General features: G+C 43.6%; 1 protein-coding gene across 3 annotated transcripts in view; it reads left to right on the top strand.

The window, feature by feature from the left end:
• SH3KBP1 (SH3 domain containing kinase binding protein 1) overlaps nt 1-24,100 on the top strand; it is a 299,175-nt gene that overhangs the window by 205,757 nt on the left and 69,318 nt on the right. For all 3 annotated transcript variants that reach the window (XM_031673286.2, XM_006212983.4, XM_006212985.4), the window contains 2 exons: nt 746-821; nt 13,440-13,534. In XM_031673286.2, the coding sequence (XP_031529146.1) occupies nt 746-821; nt 13,440-13,534 (171 nt within the window). The remainder of the gene's footprint in view (nt 1-745; nt 822-13,439; nt 13,535-24,100) is intronic.

The following is a 24,100-nucleotide window of genomic DNA, read 5'->3' as shown; positions in this document are numbered from 1 at the left end:
CAAACTCATGTATTTTTTTTTAAACTACTGACTAGATGCTTCAGGTCTGCCGCTTTGGCCTTTCCCAGAGCCCTGGTGGGGGTGGGGGAGGGAGCTGCTGGCCCTCCTCGCTCCACCCTGGGGGCAGACAGACCCGGCCTGGAGGACAGGAGCGTGTTTGCTCACAGCTACAAGGCAGGTGGAACCAGAGATGGCTAGAAGGAGACACAACAAGGCACAGTTGCTCTGGACACTCTGGCCTCTTACCTGTCCTTCCTCCTGCATGTCCATCTGTCTATCCTTCTGGCCGTCCATTCCTCCATCCCTTTTTCCTTCCTGTCTTTTTATCCCTTCCCTCTTCCTGCCATCCTTCCACACTGTAGGCACTTCCGAGCCCCTCCTCTGGGCTGGGTGCTGTGCCTCCGGAGATTCGGTCAGCTTCTCATAAAATGAGGGGAAATGTACTCATCTTCTCTACTGAACAGAATCAACCTTTTAATAAGCACCAAGGAGGAATGGGGATAAAAGGTACGGAGTGCCTGCAAGTATAAAGCCCTTTTTACCTGGTTTTCCCACTTATTTCTCACTGAGGTTCAGACCTGTTGAACCAGGGCAGCCAATACACAGAGCAGTACAGAAACTGAAGTGTACGCTTTTTAGGACCAGTTGTGAGCATTTCGTCATTATGATCTGGATTTTTTTTTATTCCTTTGCTTAATGGAGAGAATCATCTTGATAAGTAAAATCCTCTTTTTTCCCCCCTCAGACTATTGGCAAGAAGTTACCTCCAACGACAGCTACTCCAGACTCGTCAAAAACAGAAATGGACAGCAGGACAAAGAGTGAGTTTCCTCTTTATTTTATGTTTGAAAGCAGTGAAGGGTTTTCTAATCATTGACACACTTTTGAAACATCCTTACATAATCTTAATGGCTTTTTAAAGCACATTGGAAAAAATGCACAAATATGTTTCATTAGGTCCTACCAGTGGGTGGATGGGGTGGAGGGACAAGTTAGATTAGTTTGATGGAACAAGGTTCTTTCCTGCCATATATAGCTCACCCACATGCTGAGCCAGGGCTTATCCGTGTCTACCCAGAGCAGTTTGCATAGTTCAGGAGGCAGGAAGATTCTAGAGAATGGCAACTCAAGCAATTTAAGGATTCACAAGCCTTTGAGTCAGAGAGGCCTTATCTTCCAGCCTAACCACTCAACCAACACTCCCACAGCTTGACGTCCTTCGAGCCTCCTCAGCACATCTCTGCTTGAATCCCTCCAGATCAGATGCCTTTCTTCTCTTGAGCCACGTATGCACTTCCTGTAATTTTTACCCAGGAGTGGTAGTCTCTGGATCTCTAGTGATGTTAGCCCATTTTTCCCCTAACAGTCTTAAGCTTTTCAGGACAGTTGTCTCCCCAAACCTGCCCAACGGTTAGTATTCTTGATTCTAGAGTTGCCAGATAAAATATGGGATACCCAGTTACATTTGAATTTCAGATAAATAATGAGTAAATTCTTGGTTATGAGTATGTCCCATGCAATATGGGTTGTTTATCTGAAATTCAAATGTAGCTGGACATCCTGTGTTTGTATTTGCTAAATCTGGCAATTCTCCAATTCCTTTAGTCATTCTTCTAATAACTGGAATGTTCTGAACGTGCTCTAGTCAGAAACGAGGACTTCAATTCCTTCTAGGGATTTTACTTTCTTTTTTTTTTCAGCTTCAGCTTTCCTTACGAGGATAGCGTGGATAGACTATTAATCTAGTTTGGGAAGCCAAAGATAGAGAGAAGATGTATCATGTGTATGTAATTATGATTAATGTAAGAGCAGCCATAGATTTATTCTTTTAATTGCAGAAAAACATACCAGGAACTCCTTTTGCAGTGCCAAACAGGTAGTTTTGAGAGCAAATAAGGAATACTGCCTTAGACATAAGAAAATGAATTTCCAGGACTTGCCAAGCCAAAAATGGTGGTTTAGATAAAGAAGTTCATAGGTGATACCAATGCAGCTGCTTGAGCTCTGTCTTAATGTTTAAGGGTCAGATGAGGTCTGTATGCTTTTTACCTGTTGATGGTACAGTCAGACTCGGGATAATAGGCAGAAAGCACACTAGTCTAATGCTCTAATCCAGCAGTTCTCAAACTTGAGTGTGCCCCAGAATCACCTGGAGAGCTGTGCCCTACCTCCAGTATTTCTTGGCCCGTAGGTCTGGGGTAGGACCTGAAATTTTGCTTTTCCAACAAATTCCCAGGTGCATCCGCTGCTCCTGCACTAGGGCCCACACTTTGAGAACGACTGTTTTGAGCTTATAGATGGTCCTAAAAAGAAACTGGTCCTGCATTTATTCATATGGGTTGTAGGCTTAGCATGCCAAACTTGCCTTTATTTTTTCATTTTTCATTTTTTTTTTTTTGGAGGTGGGGTAGGGAGGTAATTAGATTTGTTGATTGATTGATTTAATGGAGGTGCTGGGGATTGAACCCAGGACCTCCTGTATGCTAAGCACGCACTCTACCACTGAGCTATGCCCTCCCTCCAAAACCTGCCTTTAGACACTAAAACCTTCAAGATTCTTGGAAGAGTCCTAAAATTTTTTTTTCAAGAATTACAAGTTTAACCATTTCTGATAACATTTTCTCGTGTTGGCCAATAGCCTGTCCTTTCCGTTCAGCTGCTGCTTCTGGAGTTCTGGCTATTGACAAGCTTATAAATGATCTGGGTTATAAGGCAAGTTGCTAGAGTAGGGGATGGGCAGGAGGTGGGGAAGACTTGTCAAACCCCAAAGGTAATTGGAATGTGGTCCCTGGGATAGTCCATCCTCATGACATGTGACAACCAGCGGTCTTCACCAGCCTCACTCATGTTTGCAGAAATAATCATCTGAGAACTAGGGAATTTTTTCTTTAATGGAAAAGAGTTTCAATAGAAGTGAAATAGAAATTCCCTATAGATTGTTCTTCTCTCTGCAGAGTAAATAGAACCTTGCGTGACTTGTGAGTTGCTTTGGGGGCAGGCTGAGCAGGAGGGACCTGAGAGTCACTTGTAAGGATGTGGCACAAAACAGAGCAGTCTGCAGGGCATGCTGAAATGACTAATCCTTGGGCCTCAAGAACTGGCCTTCAGATAAGAGCATGTTCTTGCTGTTTTTTTTCCACCCTCTGTAATGTCTGCAGGCAAGAGACTCAAGTCATTTTTGGAAGGATTAGGCGGTGGGAGTGGAGGGAATTAGCTGTGTTTTACAGCACTGCTGGCCAGTAGAAATACTATGGGAACCACATACATGATTTTATATTTTCTAGCCACATTTTAAAAAAAAAAGAAAAACATGTTTAAAAAAACAGGTGTACTTAATTTAAATGTATTTATTTAACTCAGTAATCCAAAGTATTATCCTTTCAATATGTAATCCACATAAAGTTATCAAATGAGATGCTTTCATTCTTTTTTCATATACGTCTTCCCTATCCAGGGTGTATTTTCCATGTATTCTGCAGCTCGACTTGGACAAGCTGCATTTTGAATGCCCAGTAGCCATATGTGCCTAGCAGCCACCATATTGGACAGCGTAGTTTGAAAGTAATTCTGGGATCTAAGATGGGCTTCCCAGGCCTGGATATTAATACAGTTCTGAATGCTCAGCTCCCTTGAGCCTGTGGGAGGATCCTGACTCAGCCCAAGCTTGGTTCGGTCCTACAAGGATCTGTTAACTACGTCCATCTCCAGATGCATCACAGAGTGGGGGCGGGTTGTTAATAAAGAGTGGTTTTACAGGGTGGGTGGTGTTTTACAGGGTTTTGGCCAAGAGTCAGGAAGCACAGGTTCTGGGACTAGCTCTGTTATTAGCTAGCTATGTGACCTTGGGCAAATCATTTTATTTCTCTGGCCTCTCTTTTCATTGTCTGCATTATTTGTGAAGTCAGAGGGTTGTACTAGAGAGAAGCCCTAAGGTTTCTCCCAGCATCTTCCCTCTCTGATTGAATTCCAAAAGCTTCAGAATTTAGAGTGAGAGTTTTCTGCATTCAGAAGACTTGATCAGCCAGTGGGAGAGACAAAAGAAAGATGTGAACAATTCAGTAGAATATAAGATGTCATTTGGCATAGATGTCGCAGGTATAAATCTGTACGTAAGCAGGGAAGTAGGTCAGGCCGAATTATCACTGTCAGCGAAGCCTTGAAAGATGTTTATTGACAGACATTTTTCGTGGACCCAGAGCAAGAATTTCTGAAGTTTAATCTCTTCCCTCCCACACTCTCTGCCTTTCATTGTAAAGAGCAAATTCTGCGGTGTTTGTTCTCCCATGATTTCTGCCAGGCATCCAAGTTCACTAAAAAGTCCCCTCCATTTGGAACCTTTCACTGCTTCTGGAATTTGATGCAACACCCAAGTTCAGGTGGAAGGACATGGAGTGCTGACCCACTATCAGAAATGACCATGAGCTTGGTGACAGCACCATCTCCTTCCTTCTGGTTGGAAGTCACACGTGTAACAAAAATTGCCCAGAGGTACAGAGGAGAGAAGTCCCTTCCCGCCAAGCTGGCTCCTTAGCACACTAAAATACAAGTCCACGTCACAGGTACGAGTTCTGATGATTCAAAAAATGGTCATGTGAATTGGTATCGTCTGAGAGAAAGTGAAACTCAGCTGATCAGGATTTATTTAAACAACTCGCATCATCTCCCCTCCCCCAATAAAGCTTTTATGATATTGAAATTCATCTGAAATGCATGCTGTGGAACAAATTGCCATAATTTTCATAACAAGAGGAAAACTGTCTAAATATTCATCAGTGAAGTGTCCCAAGGTTCCTCCAGCCTGCCACATCTGGAGTTCCCCTCTTTCTTTCTACAATTGGTGCAGATTTGTGGCCTCCGTGAGATTAAAAAAAATAGCCTGGAGAAAGGATTATTTAGCATCTTCCTGAACAAACAGTTCAGTCTTAGAGATTCACAGGATCATGGGAGCAGGTGGGTTAGAGAAAAAAATCATCCTTGACTGAATTTGTACAAAGGCAGGTCAGGCTTCTGAATACATGATAATGGGGGGCAAAGGCTAAATGTTGCCTGCTTAACCTCCCCCCACGTTATCACCAGTCACCTGTACCACCTTTCTGATCACTTTGGCATTTGACTCGCTTCTTAGGAGTTGTCCCCTGTGATAGTGACACATAGTGCCTCGTGGCTGTAATTGGTCCCTCACGGTGGGGACTGTGTCTTCTGCTCCATCTCCCCACCATACAGTCCAGAAAGGTCCCATGGGCTCACTGGCACTGACAGCAGTGGTGACTGAGCAAGTGGAGAATTTGAAATGACTTGCAATTTAGCAGGCTCTGTCTCAGAGTCTTGTAAAAGCAGCATGGTAGCCACAGATCTCTTTTCCCAAATGCACAGTCACCAGAAGGAAAAGAACATTTGTTCACATAAGACCCTGGAGCGTATTTTGGATTTTTGGTGGGTCAGCAGTAGTTGGTCTGTGGGGCTTGACAGATCCTTTGTTCTTTCCAGCCACAGCTCCAGCCCAGTCAGCCCGAGTGCCGGGGGCAAACCAGGCTTGTCTGACACAGTCAGGCTTAGGGGCTTATTGCAACAAGGAGGTTGCGCTGGAGGCCCTGTGGAGCGTTGCACCAAACAAAAGAAAAAAGAGCAGTTACAGATTTGGAGGAGAGGTGAAATTGAGTGAAATGTAAATGAAGCAGCAGTGGTTTGGGAGGGTCAAAGCAAAACGGGGCTGTGTGAATGGGAAAATCGAATCTGGTCTGTGAGCTGGACCCAGGTCCTGTTTCTTTGGGAACCACTGACTTAAGACAGATGTGTGGGGCTGTGTCCAGAACCCCTTATATGAGGCCCTGCACGTGTGCAGGGAACCAAGGCTTCTTTTCTGTGTCAAAGTGACTTGTTTCTTGGAACTCATTCTTACTGATACAATATAGGAAAGCAAAGCTTCTGATAGTCTGTGGTCTTAGAGGACAGACTTTTCCAGGGAATAGGAAAGCGGTAGTCACCCAGAGAAGGCGGTTGCTAGGGCCCTTTCCAGCTGTAGCGTGTGCTTGGGAGAGATACTATTTCCGGTTCATTTTGCATCTGGCTGTATCCGAATTTGTGTCCGCATTTGTGGATTTTTACTTTCTCAGTTTGAGCTAATTTTGACTTGCTCACCACATGTCTGAATAGGAGAAAAAAAGGGTCATCTCCTTTATGTTGTTTTTTTTTCCCCAGCCTTAACCTGGGAACTCTTTTCAGCTATTTTGCCAGGATAGATGTTTTTGCTCACTTATCCTCCCCCAAAGCTTACTCACCCCTGGGCTTGGGAATTTAGGTACATCCAATGTGAAACGTTTCCTACACGGTGCTTTAGCGCCTCCCACACATGATATGAATTCAAGCCCCTAGGCTGGGTGTCTCTGGGGTCCCCACTCTCCCTGGGAGATATCTTTCCTCAGGTGACCCCAACATAGACCTTGCTGTCCAGATTCAGAGTGGGAGGGGCGGGGGTCTTCCTGTGAGGGTGCCCCACCTACCCATGCTGCAGATGACCTAGATTTCAAACCTAGTCCTCTGGGAAGGAAAAAGCGAACTCCCTTTCTGCTAGCCTGGTGGATTTCCTTCCTGCCAAAGACTCAGAGCTTCTCGTTATCTGAGCGGGAGAAGGTGCCTTTGAGAGGAGCCGTGATTGCTCCACACTACAGAACAGAAAGGCATCCTTTGCTCATCAGATTTTTGTTGCTTTAAATTTTTTCCCTCTTTTTAAAGGGAGAGAATAAAAAGTAGCATAAATCATAGTGGTGAAATAATTTGAAAGTCACATTCCCAGCAGCATCCAGGACCAGAAGTGGTCAATGTGGTTTGGGGTCATGGTCAGCTTTTTCACGAAGGAAGATGTTGGACTGGAGATGACAACGTAATGATGAACGTGTTGTGTTTCATTTTCCTGTCTGAATCTAAGTGTAGACCAGGGTTTTTCCACCTTGGCCCTCTTAACATTTAGACTAGATCGTTCTTTGTTGTGGGGCTATCCTGGGTCCATTGTAGAATGTTTAGCAGAGTCCTGGCTTCTACCCACTAGATGTCAATGACACTTACCACCTCCTCCCCTCCAGGTTGTGACAACCATTAATGTCTCCAAGCATTGCCAGTGTCTCCTGGGAAGCAAACTTAACCCAGCTGTGAACCACTGGTGTAGATGGTAGTAAGTTCCGGGAGGGCACCACTGCATCTCTGCTGTCGGGCGCACACTGGACAGTCAGTTAATATTTATTAAACACATGACAGGCCTCATATTCATCCCCTCCTCACTCTCCCTGGGTCCTCAGACTGACCCAGAACTGCATTTCCCATTCAAATCTCTCATACAGCACACGCCGCCTTGGCACTGCCGCCACACTGGTTCACCGTCCAGGTCTCCACAGTTGTCCCTTCTTAGCATTGAGTCTTTGCTAGATGTGGCTCTCACAGTGCGGCCCCTAGACCAGCAGCATCAGCATCCCTGGGAACTTGTTAGAGATGCAAATCCCCAGGCGGCACCCCAGCCCTATGGAATCGGAAACCCTGGGGGTTCTGTTTTGACAAGTCCTCCACCTAAAGCCACTGCCCACTCAAGCGTGAGGGCCACTGACCGAGACTCAGGATGCTTAAGCATCCCTGCTGCTGAGACTTACCAGGGGGCTGGTATAGTAGGTGGTTCTTGCTCCCACCTCAGATCTGATGATTGGGATACCCTGGGAAGGCATAGAAGAAACAGGTGCCCCGAGTCATTGGAATACTTGGGAGACACTCCTGCTCCTTCCTTCTCTACTCACAGTCTTAGAGCACTGTACAGGCAGGGCCCGGCGCCATCTTCCTCTTTCAAGAAGGGACCCTGAGTCTCTTTGGGAAGTAATTTCCCCATTTCTGAATCTCTGATCCTTTAAGCTGAACACATCTGTCTCATCCTCTCCTCACTGTTGCCTTGTCCAGAGCTCTGTGTATACACATCTTCTTTCCTGTCCTTGATTATAAGCTAGCTCCTTCAGAACCAGATACTAGTCTTATTTAACTTATTCACTTTTCCCCAGAACATGGTACTTTTCACCCCTGCTGAAAGTTCTGGAAGGCTTCCTACCAGACTTTGTGACACATGGGATTTTGATCTTTAAGTCCTAAATTGAACCCAAAAAACTGTCCTAGATCTGAGTAGGGTGAGAAAACTTGTTCTGGACTAACATGTATCTAGGTATAGTCCTTATTTATCCCGCTTGGGGTGACAAATCACCTATTTGCTGCAAAATTTTAATTTGATGGTTGGGTGCAGCCCTAGACCCTACCTGGGTATGTGACATATTATGTAGAATGTGCAATGTATTTCCTTCTAAAATCTGAAAAATTCTGTCCTCAGGGCTTCTGGATAAGGGACTATGAGCCAGTAGTGTCTCAGATAGTATTTGTCAGTTTAATGAAAGAATTTTCAGATTTTGATGTGGGTGGAAGTAGACATCGCCAAGCTTGATATTTTTGTTTGAGTGTCCCAAAGGAAGAGAAAATTTCCAAATCTAGGCATGACCTGGTACTTTTCACCCCTGCTGAAAGTTCTGGAAGGCTTCCTACCAGACTTTGTGACACATGGGATTTTGATCTTTAAGTCCTAAATTGAACCCAAAAAACTGTCCTAGATTTAACATTATTTCCTTGGTGTGTGCGTGTGTGTATGTTCTCTTTGCTGATGTGTTTATTCTGTTTCTTCTACTTTTTTTAAGTGGAGGGTATTTTTTAAAGTTTGTTTATTTTTTATATGAATAGGTTACAAAACCAGCTGAAGGGAGTCATGAGATGTGGGCATGTGAGTTCAGTTCTTTAAACTGTCTGTTTTTAATCTCATGTAAATTGCTTGAAATTTAGAGATTGACATAATGGGTTTTTTTTTGAGGGGGTGTGAATTACGACTGGACTTCTTGGTGTTTCTTGAAATTGGAATGCCTATCGTTATTTAGTAAGGGGCTCTTAACTGGGATGTGGACAAGAGTTTCAGGGTCCTCGAACCTTCTGATACTGTGCACCACATTTTCTTTGCACCTTTAAATGTGTCTAAATTTTTTTCCCTTTTTCTAGAAAGAGAGAGTCATTGCTTTTAATCAGATTCTTAAAGGACTCTACAACACAAAAAGCTGAAGAACTGACTTAAGTTTTCAGTCTTATGGTAATTTATTAGTATTTTTAAATCTAAAGAAAAAATAGAGACAAAATCATCTTAATCACTGGATAAATTGTGCCTCTATTTCTTTATGTGCATGTGTATTCATTCCTATTTGATCTTGGACTAATTAAATCCATCTAATTGATGAATAGATGGAAAATGCCTGCCTCTAAAAATTAATTTCAGTCCTTTCCTCTCCATCTCTGTCTGCTACTCATTTAAAATGTATAATCTTCCCACGTTCAAAAAGGATTTGGACTTATATTCTTCTCTCAGGACATATCAAATGCCGCCTCTTTTGTGAACTCTCTCCTGAGTGCAGTCTTGCCTTTCTCTGCAACCCCGTGACAGTGCTCCATCACAGCCAGTTGATGCTTATTCGTGTATCTGTCTTTTCTTACTGTCCTTCTTCTCCCCTGGCCTTTCTCTAGGCATTAGGTTGTCACTTCCATGTGGGGGTGGGAGGGGGTGGTTGGTCTGACTTGGATATCACAGGCCCAAGAACTGACAATATCTTTTTCATGGTGATGACTCAATAAATGTTTGAATTAAAGTAGGGAACATCTCTTTGTTCCATATACTATACAATTAAAATCACTGTCTCAGAGTTAATAAATTTTTTTGGCATACGAATTTATTTTCGAGTAACTTAAAATCATTGGTATATCCAAACCAACATAGTGTCCTGATTTTCCAATACTGCTGCATTAGAGCCCCCATGCCTCAGGAGTAAAACCAAATTCTTATTTTCAAGTGTATCATAATAACTTCAAATGTGAGGTTAATGGTTGTCATGTTTGGTCAGGAAGGAGTTTCTGAGTTACAGGCCTTGTGACCAGAGCCCTGATACGGCAGAGCCGGCAGGGGCATTGGGCTAGCCCAGTGTGTTCCTTGACACCTCCAGCACTTCACTGGGATGTTTCTGGGGCCCTGGGTGGGAGATGGGCCAGCCTCACTCTCAAATTTAACTAGAGCAGCTCAGTTTTTAGTTGTTTTATATTAGTGTTCTGGAATAAGTTTCAATTTGCCAAAAGTGTTCTGCTGAAATTACCCACTCTCTCCTCTTGGCCCTCCTTGGCTGGCCTCTCGTACACCTGAGGATGTGAGGTCCAGAGCTGCAGTGTGAAGGCCTCAGGTCGTGTGGTTGGGAAAGACCAGCTGGGACCAAACCCAGTCTTGACTGTCCTGACCTCTAGCCCAGAATCCTCTCTCTCTACTTTGCCGTTCCTCAGATTTTCCTCCGCTTTATAGGTGTTGCCATAGACCATCTAGAAACACTGAGTGGGCGCTGTGTCAGGTTCTGGGGACACGAAGAGGGGCTGGCATGCTGTGTGAACTTACTTCGTGGAGAGAGGTAGTTGACAGACGGTAGCCACTGGCCCCAGTATCTCCACCTATTATCTAAAATTGGTGCTTTCTAGGTAATTTTGTGTCTAATGCCTCACATATAAACAGCATAGTGACGTGGTGGGAGTGTTCTAAACCTGGGTTATGGGGATGGGCACATAACTATTAATTTATTAAAGCTCTTCAAACCGCACAACTAAAATGTGTGAGTTTTATGGTTTATAAATTATATGTCATTCAGGCTGTTTTTTACGAAAGGCAGAGGGACACCTGCCCTTCTTTAGCTGATGGGGAAGCTGTGGGCATAAAACATAATGGCCCCAGGAAATTTTAAAGGCATGCTAGTACTTTCTTGTGTTTTCTCACTATGTCGGTAACAAGTCAATTCCAAGGTCATTTATTGACCTACTATAGGATCGGGTCTTGAGATAGCAAGGGAAGCGTTGGGGAAAAAGGGAATGACAGAGATACATAAGAAGAGGGGTTTGGGTGGGGAGGCAGATTATAGTCAGGTGTTTCAGAAGAAGTTGCTGGAAGTGTCCTCTTCCTTCTACTGAATTCCTTCATGTCATGGAGCTTTCTGCTTTGAGTGATAAATACCTATCTGACCACAAAGTAATGATAAGCAAGAGAGTTTTGTTAAGTCAGATAACAAGAAATCCAAAGATAGGCCCCTTGAAGTTGGTTATTTTGACAGACATCTCAAAAGTGTTGGGGCTTAGGCTCACCTTCTCTTTGATTTTCTTGGCTTTCCTCTCGTGGTTGAAATATGGCCGTGACAGCACCAAACATTGTACTGTCTTCCAACAAGGATGAAACAATGTTAAAAGCAAAAGGGCAGGGGAAACTATTTCCCTCATGTTTCTTTTTTCATCTGGGAACAAAATCCAACAGCCCTCCCTCCCACCAGCATATTTCCTCTTACATCTCATTGGCTGAAAGTAGATCACATGCTCACCCCTCAACCAAGCACCAGCAAAGGGAAATAAAATTAATACTGGTTGCCTAGAGTACTTTACTCATCCCTAGGGCTGTGGGAGGGTTCCCTATTCCTGAGTATAATGCCTGAACAAATTAGGATTCTATGAACTGGGAAGAAGATGGGTAATGGTGGCTGGGAAGTTAACTAATGGAGTCTGCCACACTTAGTTAACTTTTTTGGATGGAAAGGAATATAAACATGACTTGTTCCTTTTCCTTGATGGCCATGGGTGTCTTATCTTCTTTGTAAAACGTCTCCATGATTTTGATCCAACAAATTATTCTTCAAGCCAGGACTCTGCAGGGAAGTTCTTCAATAATACTGTGTTTATTTCAGTGTTGTTGTAAGTTTTGAAGTTGGGTAGTCGTATTTGACTAGCACAGTCAATAGGAAAATTGGGAAGGAGCTGTCATTATCCAATTTAAAGATGCTTAACTTTTCCCCCCTCCCTTTAGAACATTTGCCAATTCAGAATTTGGGAGATTTGCGATAACTTAAGAGACGTGGAATGTTGGTAACTATGTGGGCTTAGGAATATTTGTGCAGATTGGTATTGATGGCATTTAGAACTAGTACCTCTTAGCGTGAGTTAAGGAACAAAAGGCATCAGCTTCCCAGAGCACCTAAGACAGGAGGTTTCTAGCACCAGGACAGGGGATGTAACTGATACCTTCAGGCCATTGGGCAGAAAACAAAAACATCTGTAAACAAAATAAGTCCCTCTCTTTCCCTTTCCCCCTTCCTCTCTCCTCCCCTCCCTACTCTCTGTCCCAACCCTAGACCACAGTGTGTTTGTATTATAGATTTCTTATTGCCTTGATTTTATATATCACTCTCTTTTATTGATGTGACATTAACTATAATTTTACAAAACCCACATTTTAGTGATAAAAATTGTACTAGGGACAATATAATTGATACTTACGTACATAGCTCTAGGCTATAATCTATCTGCAGGAACTGGCCTAATCCTTGGGAAATATCTCAGGCCATTCAAAACCATTAGAGTTGTTGACGTTGATGCAGAATAATAAATACCTGTCCCAGTAGAGACTCATTCTCTTGAATTTTTCTTTCCACCTTCCTTCCTGAGTCATTAAACCTGTTTTCTAAGTTTTAATTTCCCAAATATCTTACACACATTTGCACTGTCATCTAAACTGGTGCTTTTGTGTAAATAGAGAAGATTTAATACCAGGTAGACTTTCAAAAGCATATAATTCAGGACAGATTTGAATGGATTGTGAGTGGCCTTAGTGTTTTTCTCTCTTTGGTGAAAGCTGGTGCATTTCCTTGCTGACGAACAGCCCCATTTCTGAGTAGGCAGCTTCCCACAGAGACCATGGGACAGATTTGAAAAGTTCACCCCATGGACACTTGTGTGTAAAGAGCATTTGGTCAGTATATGTTGGCCGTCTCTGGTTGACACATGTTCACACACAACTACATTGACATCTGTCTCTTAAGATGGACCACAATGGAGCCTTTTTCATCCTTTTGAGTAATGCCTCGGCTTTGTAACATATACAGGTACCCTATTTCTGATTTAGTGGTATGTGGAAGGAGGCAGTGAGCACGAAATTTAAGCTTTTTGCTCTTTGTAGATTAAGTCTGCTTATGTGTGCGCCTGAAGAACATATTAAATGGTGTAAAAAATAAAGAGAATATAAAAATACACATCTGTTTTCCTGAGAACAAGAAAACCTTTTTGCTCTTCTGCCTGAGAGAGGCAAAGCAGGCTTTCATGATGTCATGATTTGTGAGGGAAAAAATGAGAATACATGTGCATGAACCAAAAATGAGCAAGGTTAGGTTGTGTTCTGAGGGTGACCCTTCTTTCTTTATGCAGTAGTTATGTCCTGTCCGTTAAGTGTGCTTTTCTCTGAAGTTAATGTGAACATCTCCTGGGCCAGCTCATTAGAGAAAGCATTTTAAAGGTTGTGTTTTCTTTTCTTCTTACAGCCAAGGATTACTGCAAAGTAATTTTTCCATATGAGGCACAGAATGACGATGAATTGACAATCAAAGAAGGAGATATAGTCACACTCATCAATAAGGTAAAGAAAGGTTCCTTCCTGCCTTCTAAACCATGAACTGCTTTGAGGTGTTGGTTGGATAGTACCAGCTTATGTTTAGCCCCTGAAACACTTGATTTTCGTGGTCCTAAACTCCCAAGGAAGAATCTCGTGTCTTTCCTCTTGACCAGGCTAAGCCAGATGTATTCAGGTGAATGAATGAACTTGAAAATTGAATAGATTCTGTTTGCCTTGGAGCCAGCTGCAGATTTGCATGGCCCTGTCCCAGAAGGGCTCACCCAGAAGGTGGAAAGCGGCCTCCTTGGCGGGAGAACCCACCCTCCGTGGCAGCCCTGGCTGCAAAGCTCTGTGTCGTGAGGTCTCCCAGGAGGGGTTTTCAAAAGGCAGAAAAGGCCTAAAGAATGTTTACCGTCCAGATCAAAGACAGCATGCCTGAGAGAATTTTGTCTGTCTTGTTTGGTCCAAGAAGATCGGACGATTTTATCATCATTGCAGACAGAGCCCTGTAAACATCTCTGTGAAGTCACACAGCTTAACAGGGCCTGGACCAGATAACTGTTCATGCTTTCATACAGTAGTACTCACCAGGTAGGGGGTTGAAAAATCCACCTACTAAATTTAAGTAATTCCTAGAATGTATGGCCTTTTCTCTGAAGTAGAGGGTTTTTATGATGGTTGAATATGACAAAAAGCAGGGCAGTCTTTAGAACGCATAAGGTACATTTATTCTTGCCTCCAGGGGAGCGGCAAGCAATGTGAAATTCCCTTAGCACAGGTGTGACGGGCGAGCATCCGGGTGGCCTGAGTTCATGCAGGGCCAGAAAGCACTGATGGGGTGGAGGGTGCAGGGTGCAAAGGGGAGAGAGAGCCGGGGTTTAAGGTGGGAAGTAGGTCCTGGGTCCCGACGCTGCCTCTGGCCATCACGGAGCGGGAAGGGGCCATGGTGTTGCCTGTCCCCCATCCCCCGTCCCCAAGTGTATCCATAAGTGATTGGTAGGATTTACCTTTGTAACCTTATAATCAAGGACAGTTACCTCTAAGAAATGGCTTCTAAAGAGCCTGAGCCAAAGATGCCAGGGAATTAATGACGCCAGAGGTTAAACAGCTTGCAAAGGTCAAATTATTTTCGGGAGAGAGCTTGGCCCTCTCAGTCTCCCCATGTGAAAGTGGTGTGCTGGACAGTGCTAGAGCGCCTTTCTGGAATATTCCCTTTTTGCTGTTGGCCCAAAAACTCATCTATCTTTGCACCTGTGAACTATTCTTCTGTGAACTTGTTTCGTCCCTGTAGGTGTTGAACATGGCCGGAGGAAATCAGAGGAAGGGGGACGCCGCCCTTCTCATTCCTTCCTGCCGAGGAAGCAGAGCGCTCCTTCCTTCCTTACTGCCCTGCCCCTCGCCCTCCTGGGCACTGCACACTGCTTTCCTCGGCCCAGTGCAGTTCCTAGTTTAAGTCAGACCTCCAACCAAATACGTTCTTTGGGTGTGAAGCACGATACGAATACTTGGATTGTTGGCACAGATGCTTGGGTTTACTACCACAGGGCCGGGGGTGGAGCACTTTTCCCCTGTGATGATTAAGTGACCACAGGATGAAACAACTGTCGGTCTTCGGAGTGAGGGTGCTCACTTTCCTGTTTTCGTTTTTGTTTGTTCACCCTCTTTTCAGTTGAACACCAGATGTACAGTAATATTTAATAAGGTTTGGGGAAAAGAAAAAAACCCAGCATGGATGGTGGTCTCTTATCTGAACACATCTATTTCTACCTTAACATCTTATGGTCTAGTCCTTGTTGTTAGGTTGTATATGATGAGAACACATTCCTTCTGATTTCATTCCTACCTCCCCTCCCAGCCTGAGGTCCAATCTGATAAGAACTGGAGATTTCTAAAGAGCTTATTTAGTCAGAGAGGGACTCTTTCCTGGTCCCACCTGCACAGTAGGGAGAAAGGGATGGGCAGACATGTAAGGCTACCTTCAAGCGTGTCCTGAGGATTGCATCTGATGTCCCTGGTTCCATAACTGAATGGATTTAGAAGCAGTTTGCGCCCTGTGAAGCAGCTTACAAGTGTTATGATGACATTTGCAAAATGAGCACTTGTCATCCTCACTGTCCACTTGGTCCTCTGACCTGGCTCGCACACTCATCCTGCTCCTCGGGCTCGAGCGCCCTTGTCATTTGGACACTTGCTCCTCCTGGTTTTGCCCTGCCTGTACCCCCAAGCCCAGCAGCTCCAGTACCTGAGGATTCAGCCTTCCTGCCTCCCAGCCACTTCTGTCCATGGCAGAGCCAGGCCCAGACTGGTCTGCACCTCCCTGGGCTAGGGGAGTGGAGAGGCAGCCGAACCTCTTCCCCTTTCCTCTCCCGAGCACCTTCCACAGCATTGGCGCTGGAGGGGAGCCCTGGGGTGGCCAATGGAAGGATGCTTTCCCCAGTTTCAGTTTGAACTTGTTTCATCCCTGGCACCCCAACCCCTTCTTCGTATCCTCCTGTGACAGTGCTCTGCTCCAGTGAAGGCCCTTAGTAACCTCCTCTCCCTCACTGTGAGGTCCGGCTTGGTATCCGGGCACTCGTGTGGCCAGGTCGTCTGGCCACCGTCTGACTTGCTGGCCTTGCTCACGTTGCCGTCCTGCGAGAACTCTCCCGGGCTGTCCCTTTCCTGCTCGTGCATCCTCCCTACCTTGACCCAGACCGTGTTCCCGTTGCCTGGGATGCTCTCTGCCTACCCACTAGCTGGATTTCAATAGCTAATAATATAGCCAGACTTAACTCATGCTGCGTCATGTGCTTGGGCCCATTTTGAGCTTGTTCCTTACAAAAAGTCCCTGAGGCTCTATCATTTTGTTTTTATTGTTATTTTTTATGATCTGTGAAATCAGTTCTCTTGTACTCCTGTACTTCTGCAGATTTTGACTTGTATTCCCATAAAATATCTGCCAGCCTTGATCTAGTCTTCCAGTTTGTTAGAAACAGCATGTTAAAATGACAAGTACCACCTGGGCTGCCAGCTCAGAGACACCAGGGTTTGAGTCTCAGCTCCACCTTTCCTGGCTGTGTCTTTGGGTATGTCACTTACGCACTCTGAGACTCATTTTCTATTGTCATAAAGCTAAACGCACAGGGCCGCCATGAGGATTTACTAAGATGCTGTGTATAAAGTGCCTCTCGTAGAGAGGGGCCCATCAGTGGTGCCTGTAATCCTAGGAATTATCAATTTAATTTTTCTGTCTCTGACCTCGGAAATGGAAATGCAGGGGCTCTTGTGGCTGGGTCCAGCTTGCTGCTGGGGCTGGAATGCCGTGAAGTGAGGTGGGTAACAGTGGTGAAAAATACACCTAAAATAAGTAAGAATTCTCCTTGGGTAGGAATTTGCAATGGGTGATATTTCAGCAAGAACTGGGAAGGAAAACCTGCCATAAATATTTTGCCTGCTGAAAGTGGGGGAAATAGAATCTGAGTCTGTCAAACGCTGCTTCCTAGAAAATTCTTACTCTTGGTCTGAGCACAGGGATCGCCCAGAAGTTCACCTAGACAACTGTGTGCTTTTCGTATTGCAGAGTGGATAGTTTTGCCATGATTTGTTGAATATGCATTTTGATATGCTGCTTTATTGTGAGTTGAGATGAAATTCCTCAATTTCTGTTCTCTAAATTTGATGGTTTTTCTGTAGAAGTTCTCGATGTATCCTCTGTTCTGGTGCTGGTTTCCTTTTATAGTCAGTTAAAGTGGTTTCTCTTTGCCCTTCTTTTCTGAGCTGTGGCAGGAGTCACAGGGCAGACGTTGCCCTCATTTTTAGCCCCAGATTGTCACTTCGTATAGCTTTCTAGAAAATGAGTCAGACACCTTTAGTGGGTGCCTGTAAGCCCTCCTCGGTTCCTGAAATAATGTGCAAAGGCCCGAACTATTTGTGTGTGTCCCTGGAAACGAGGATGAAATGTGGCAATCCAAATGGTTTGTTTTTTAGTTTATTTATAAAGAATTCTTGTGGATTTGGGAACATTTCCACGGGTGCAGAACACACCTGTGTTTAACTTTTATTTCCAGTCGCTCAAAAATAGCTCCTTCGTCTGTGTTCCTGCCTCCCCCATCCCTGCCTTCCTGATTTGTGCCCAGAGCGTGCTTGAAAGGGTTCAGAAGCCTCTGGGTCTGGGTTCCAACCAGAGAAGCTCCCTGGAGAAGGACTGGGAGCAGCCTGGTGGGGTCAGGAGGGGCTCAGCTGTGATGGTGGCGCCATTGAAGGATGCCTCTTGCCCTGGCCGCTGCCACTTGGGGCAGAGGGAGCCCATCTGTGAAGAGAAACAATGTCCCTGCCCTTGGCTGACAGCCCCTGGCCTCGGAGCAATGGCCCTTTCCTCCCAGCCCCCGACCCCCAACCTGGGAGGAAGGGCTTCCCACGTGACTCTTATGAACAAAGATCTTTGGGTATTTCTTATAAAAAGGCTCCCCAGAGTGTCTGTGTCTTAGACCCTTAATGAAGCAAACAACCCTCCCCCTCCCTGCCCCGTTTCTTCATGGTATAAGCCTATTTGACAATATCAAGGTAAACCCGAAGAAAGGTACTTTTATTGACTAAAGTCACAGAGTGGCAGGGTTGGAGGGACGGAGAAGGAGCCAGTGTTGATAGTCAGGGAAGAAAACCAATCTATGCGCTTCGCAAAGAGGGAACCCAGAGGAGTAGCTAAAGGTAGAAGTAGTATAAGGTCACCACTACGAAAAAATACCAACTAGGAATTTCCAAATATCTGGATCTAGACCTGCTGTGAGGGTGGAGTTAGGACTGAATACTAACTCACCAGCTTCCTCCATCTCTCCCACAGCATGTTTCCCTCCCCACTTTCCCAGGCGATGGTTGAGCCTTTACCTTAATAATAGCTCAAAAGACTTGCAGGACCATAGCATCCCAACACAGGTCCCTTCTGGGTGACTGGCAGCAAGAGCCCAGGACCCTTCAGCACCCCTCCTATTCCTCACGTGTCCCCGAGTGCATCCTCATAGCTGCCCTGGGAGTCAGGCAGGACCATGGGTGTTCGGTCCAGATCACAAAGGAGGAACAGGAGAGCCTGTAAGTGATTTTCCCAAGGGACTCAGAGCAAGTCAGCAGCAGAGCCGGCAGAGGCATCTCCTGACCCTGAATGTGGGGGCTGGCAGGGCGGGACTGCGCTGTTTCCTGTGGGGCTGTCAGATGCTTGTGGTAGGTGTGGTTCGGTCACTCCCCGAGGTGACTCTTGCCTACTTACTGAGTCACACCTTGTTACTAGAGATATCTAGGGCAAGTGCCTGGGGTTTTCTTTCTAGATTAATGGCATTTTCATTACTTTATCAGGAAAACAATATGACCACGCCATCCCCCTCATCCGTTTCAGACATTTTAGTGTCCATGTCTCTGATCTCTTGGAGTCAGGATCAACCAGGACTTTCTGATTCCATCGTCACTACTACAAAAATGGAATGCTAGGGAATCAGATTATGCGCTCAGCTCAGGGCTGACATTGGTTCTTCTTGTGCCCAAAGCCCTCTTCTCCCACTGTTTTCTTCTGCTTTCTTCCCATGCCCCGCCTATTTTGCCTTCCTCTTATCTTCAGGACCCGGGTATCACTTAGTTTTCTGTTTGCTGTTACCATGAAAAAAAAAGGAAGGAAGGAGGGAGGGAGGGTAGAAATCCTGAGCTCCTTCCTAAGTCATTCTACAATGATAGAGTTTTTGTTTGTTCTAATGTTTATTTTCCCTTCCTGCCTCCTTCCCATAAATTCATTAATTGTAATATTTATTCATGAGAAAAATGTTTCCAAATCTCCTTGCTGCCCACCCCACAGGAAGTAAGAATGTTTCCTCACAGAGAAGTGGCTTTAGGAGTCTTGAGAAAGTGTCCCGGCTTGGTATAAGAAAGCCAATCAGCTAAATGGATTGCTGGCCTTGGCCCTTTCTCTCTGAACTGCTGAAGCTTTTAGCAGAGCTAAAATGTAGGATTAAATGTGGTTTCAGGGGTGAGGAGTAAATTAGCAGGTGTCACCCTGAAAATGATGACACGCTGACAGACCCATTAGAAGGACGTGTTTTATGAGTGAATGAAGAAGTTAAGCATAAGTCTGGGATCTTCTAGGTTTACACACGTTTGAAAAATGTCAGCATTCAGCAAATGAGTCATTTATGTCCTAGGATGCATTTCTTGCAGTATAGCCTGCCTTGTTAGACTGCATCTGTCCTTACTGAGGACAGCAGTCACAGTCTGTCTCCTCCTTAGAGTGTTAGAAACCCCAAGGAATACAATTTGCTGCTGTTTTATCTTCCTCTTTAAAGTAACCAGGACACCAGGACAGATGGGAAGATTCCAGGCACCATAAGTGTATCTGATCAAAACTCTTCCTCTTGAGCTTGTTTCCCATCACAGAGACACAGTTGAGGATGGGAAAAGTCAGACTTGCGGTGGGAGACAATTTCCCTTTAGTTTACCAGTTGACAGTCAAAACATTGCCACCCCCAAATTTTGATGATTGCAGATTTCTCAAAGACAGATGAGTTCGCAGTTGATACAAATCCCCAGACTTGTGTGCCTTCTCAAATTATATAAAACTGGCTAAAGGGACCCTGTGTTTGTTCAACCTAATTGTCATCTCTCTCCTGAGTCCTGTGCTTTAGTGGCAGGGCATTAGTAGTTCTTGCCAGAACATCTTGGGATACTTTTTTCCTGCAACACGCAGAAAACTCTGCAGGTGTCTTAAGGAATTAGAGAAACTCTTCCTGTTTTCTATTTCCAAGCTTTCTATTTGTACTACTTTGAGAGGACTGTTCTGAGAATTAAATGAGATGTTGTGGCTGAAAGTGTTTTAGAAATATGAACGTTAAATTATAGTTATTGCTATGATAAGTTATGATAGGAAAAGGAAAAGACAAACGCCCCTTACCTGGAAGTTCTTTCTTGGTATATTGAACTCTCCTGAAATTAAGGTCAGCACGTCAGCGGTTTCCCTGAAATTCCCCTTTATTATTTATTTGAACTTTTCTTAGGATGAAAGTAATTCATTATGGTTGTGTAGCCCCTGTCTTATTAAAGTATCTCAAAGCTCTTTCCATTCACCTTTGCATTTTATTAGAATATACTTCTCTGAGATGGAAAGTGCCATGGGATACACTTTTAAGTAATACTTGAAAATTATGTGAGTAATACTTATTCTTGGAGAATGAATGAGAAGAAAGCAGATAAATAGATAAATACAAAGGAAAGTCAAAATCACCCATAACCTCACCACCTTCAGATACTGCTCTTAATATTTGAGGTATATTCTTCCAGACTTTTTACACACACACACAATTATAGTTTGAAGTAAAAATAAGATCATATCATATGCACTCTTGTAATCCTCTTTGTCCAAGATATATCATGCCTAGCTTTGTCAGCATGGTTAAATGGCTCCTTAGCATCCTAATGTATGGAGCACTGCAATCCTCTTTTATGTTTTGCTTGTTTCTAATTTTTCTGCATTTTAGACCATGTTGCATGTAGTCATCACCTTGTTTGTAAATCCATGTACACGTAATTATTTCTGCCACTTTCTACTACTTGTGTAGCCTTGGGTGGGCTGCTCATTCTCTCTGTGCCTTGGTTTCCACATCTGTGAAATGGGGATAACAGTACCTACCTCCTGGTGTTGTAAAGATTAAATGAGTTAAAGGAGGTAAAGCACTTAGAATGCCTGGCTTATAGTATATTCTGTATAAATGTCAGCAGTTGTTATTATTTCCTGATGATAATTGCTAAATGCATTGCTGCCTCAGTGTCTTTTAAAGGCATTTAAATGATGTTCTGAAAGATTGTGCCAATTTAGTCTCCCCCCAGGATTGTATGAGAATGTTTCCCTATTCTTGTCATCCCTGGATATTATCATTCTTTCTAATCTCTGCTAATCTGTTAGGTGTTTGCCTTTTAAAAGAATGATTCAAGTTGAAAAATTTATGTGTCATTTTCCAATTGATTTTTATAAAAATACCATATATTCATGACATTAACCTGCCATCTTTCACATTACAACTGTTTTTTCTTAGTTTATGACTTACAGAGATATTTAAGAAAATGTCATTAAAAATAAATACCTTTTAGACTTAAAATTTTCCCCATTTTATAGTTGACTACATAGTGCAGTAAAATTCATCCTTTTAAGAATAGTTTTACTTAGGGCTTTTATATTTGAGTCCTAGTTGGAAAGGATACCTGGCTATTAAATGCATTCCTTTTCTGTCTTCCTCAGGGCTTTCAGAGGTTCTATTTAAAGCTTCTGTCCTTACAGTATTTCTTTTATAGTGGCATTCAGAGAACCCCTGAGATTCTACATGGATGTATATAAGCATCCTCCTATCCTAGACCAGGGCTTAGCAAACTTTTTCTGTAAAGGGCCAGAGAGTAAATGTTTTAGGTTTTATGGGCTATACAGGATCTATCTCAACTATGCAAAAGCAGTCATTGGTAGAAATGAATGGGTGTGGCTGAGTTCCAATAAAACTTTATTTATGGACACTTAAATGTGAATTTCCTGTCATTTTCATATTCCTTGAAATATTATTCTTTCGATTTTTAAAAAGCATTTGAAAATGTAAAAACTATTCTTAGCATGAAGACTGTACAGAAATAGGTGGCAGGCCAGATTTGGTCCATGGACTGTAGTTTGCTGGCCCTTGAAATAGAATGTCTAGAAACAGACCTATAAAAATACAGCCAATTAATTTTCAATAAAGGTTCAAAGAAAATTTAAGAAAGGATAATCTTTTCAGGAACTGGTGTTGGTACAACTGAACATCGATAGGTAAAAAAAAAAAAAAGAACCCTAACCTAAATCTAACACATTATGCAAAAATGAACTCAAAATGGACTACAGAGCTGCATATAAAACATAAGACATTAAAAAGTTATTTATAAAAATATAAGAGAAGAGACTTGTTAGACATACCACCAAAAGCACAATCCATGAAAGAAAAACCTACTGCATCGGACCTTGGCAAAATTAAAAACTTTTGCTCTGCAAAGATGCTGTTGAGAGAATGTGGTTGGTTGATCTGTGTTTCTTACAAGGCCAGCTGAGCCCTGGTGTTAAGTAAATAATTGCTTGATACGTAATTGCATGAATTTCAAGGACCTTGGTTTCGTTCTGAGTCTTCCTGGGAATATACTTTGTAATACAAGACCGTGAACTCCCCCCGCAGCAGAGCCTTTCCCTGCACCCCACCTCTGTACCCCTAAACCCCCTCTTCCCCAAGGTGGCGAACAAATGAAGCTTCACTCCACCAGTCAGGCCTGGACTCAGCTGAGCGGCCTGAGGACCAGGATTTGACCTGGGAATTGTATATTTCACTCACTGCCCAGGCCTGGAAGCTAAATTTACTGTGTCTAGAGGAAGAGACTCCAAACAAATTTTTCTGCCAAGGAATAAATTTGCCTAATAGTCTTAAAAGAAATGTAGATTTGTTTCGTGAAAAAGGGAGATAGAAGGTAAGAACTGACCAGTAGCTGCTGCACTCAGATGTTCTTCATAATGACCATGGCTGTGCCCTTCACTTCTTATTCCTTCCAGTGCTTATTTGCGAAATGAAGATACTCCCCTGCCTTCACGCTTACAGCCTTCGTGTGTCTCCTAGACGTGGTGTAGGAGCTAAGAACATCTCTTAAAACATAATGAAAGATGCTTTATAAATTCCAGTGTCTTTGTAATGAAGGAAAATGATTTGTTATTATATCTACTCTCCTTTTAATGGAAGAAGAGCATGTATTTGGATGCAGGATCAATATAGTTCTCTAAACATGAATGAAAATGAACACTCAGCTGTAGGATGCACAGCCTTGAAAAGTAAATTATGCAATTAGCCATAAGCTTTGGATGAGCTGAAGGCGCCATTAGAAACAGCTTCTAAAATAAAGCATTAAGTGATCTTCTCAACATAAATGACGTAACAAGTCAAAAGTGAGAAGTCTCTATGAAGACATATTGTTACATAATTTCACCTACTTGATTATATTTAAAAGGACCCCAAAAATGCAATAATGCTACCTTGGTGATTGACATTTTGTATATGACTTATTCATGTGCCCTCACATGTTCACGCCTCTGATCATTCTTAGAGCCAGATTACAAGTACACAGGAAAGGCCCTCCCTGCAAACACCTCCTTTTCACATGATTACTGATTTTTGAAATAGATTTATGGGGGTATAAAGTCTTTCATTCTACTGTTAGAAAAAAGGCTAAAAGTATAAACATTTCCTGAGACTTCAGATTGTATAAGCTGCAAATGAAAGAATGAAATCAGTAAGCAATTCTTGTATAATTGTTGTGACAAACTATACAGCCACGTCCCCAGCTCCAGGAGACGTCCAATGTGAATGGTGACCCTGGAGTTGGGCCAGTATGGCAGCATCTGTTGGGTGCTGTTCTCTGGCGAGGCTCCAGGTAACAGCATCTTTTTCTGGGAGGGAAATAAGCTGTGAGCACCGAGGCCTTTGGGGGTTCTGCTCTGGGTTGTCTCCTGTGAAAATCCCCTCAGGCCTTCCTGATTCCTGTCTGCCTGCCTCTCATCATGCCTGTGAAAGCTCTGTTCTCTTTCTG

This window comes from Vicugna pacos, chromosome X (genome assembly GCF_048564905.1).
Source record: "Vicugna pacos chromosome X, VicPac4, whole genome shotgun sequence".
Classification (NCBI taxonomy): Eukaryota; Metazoa; Chordata; class Mammalia; order Artiodactyla; family Camelidae; genus Vicugna; species Vicugna pacos.
Note: the sequence above shows the minus strand (reverse complement) of the source record. Positions and strands in the feature narration are given on the sequence as shown.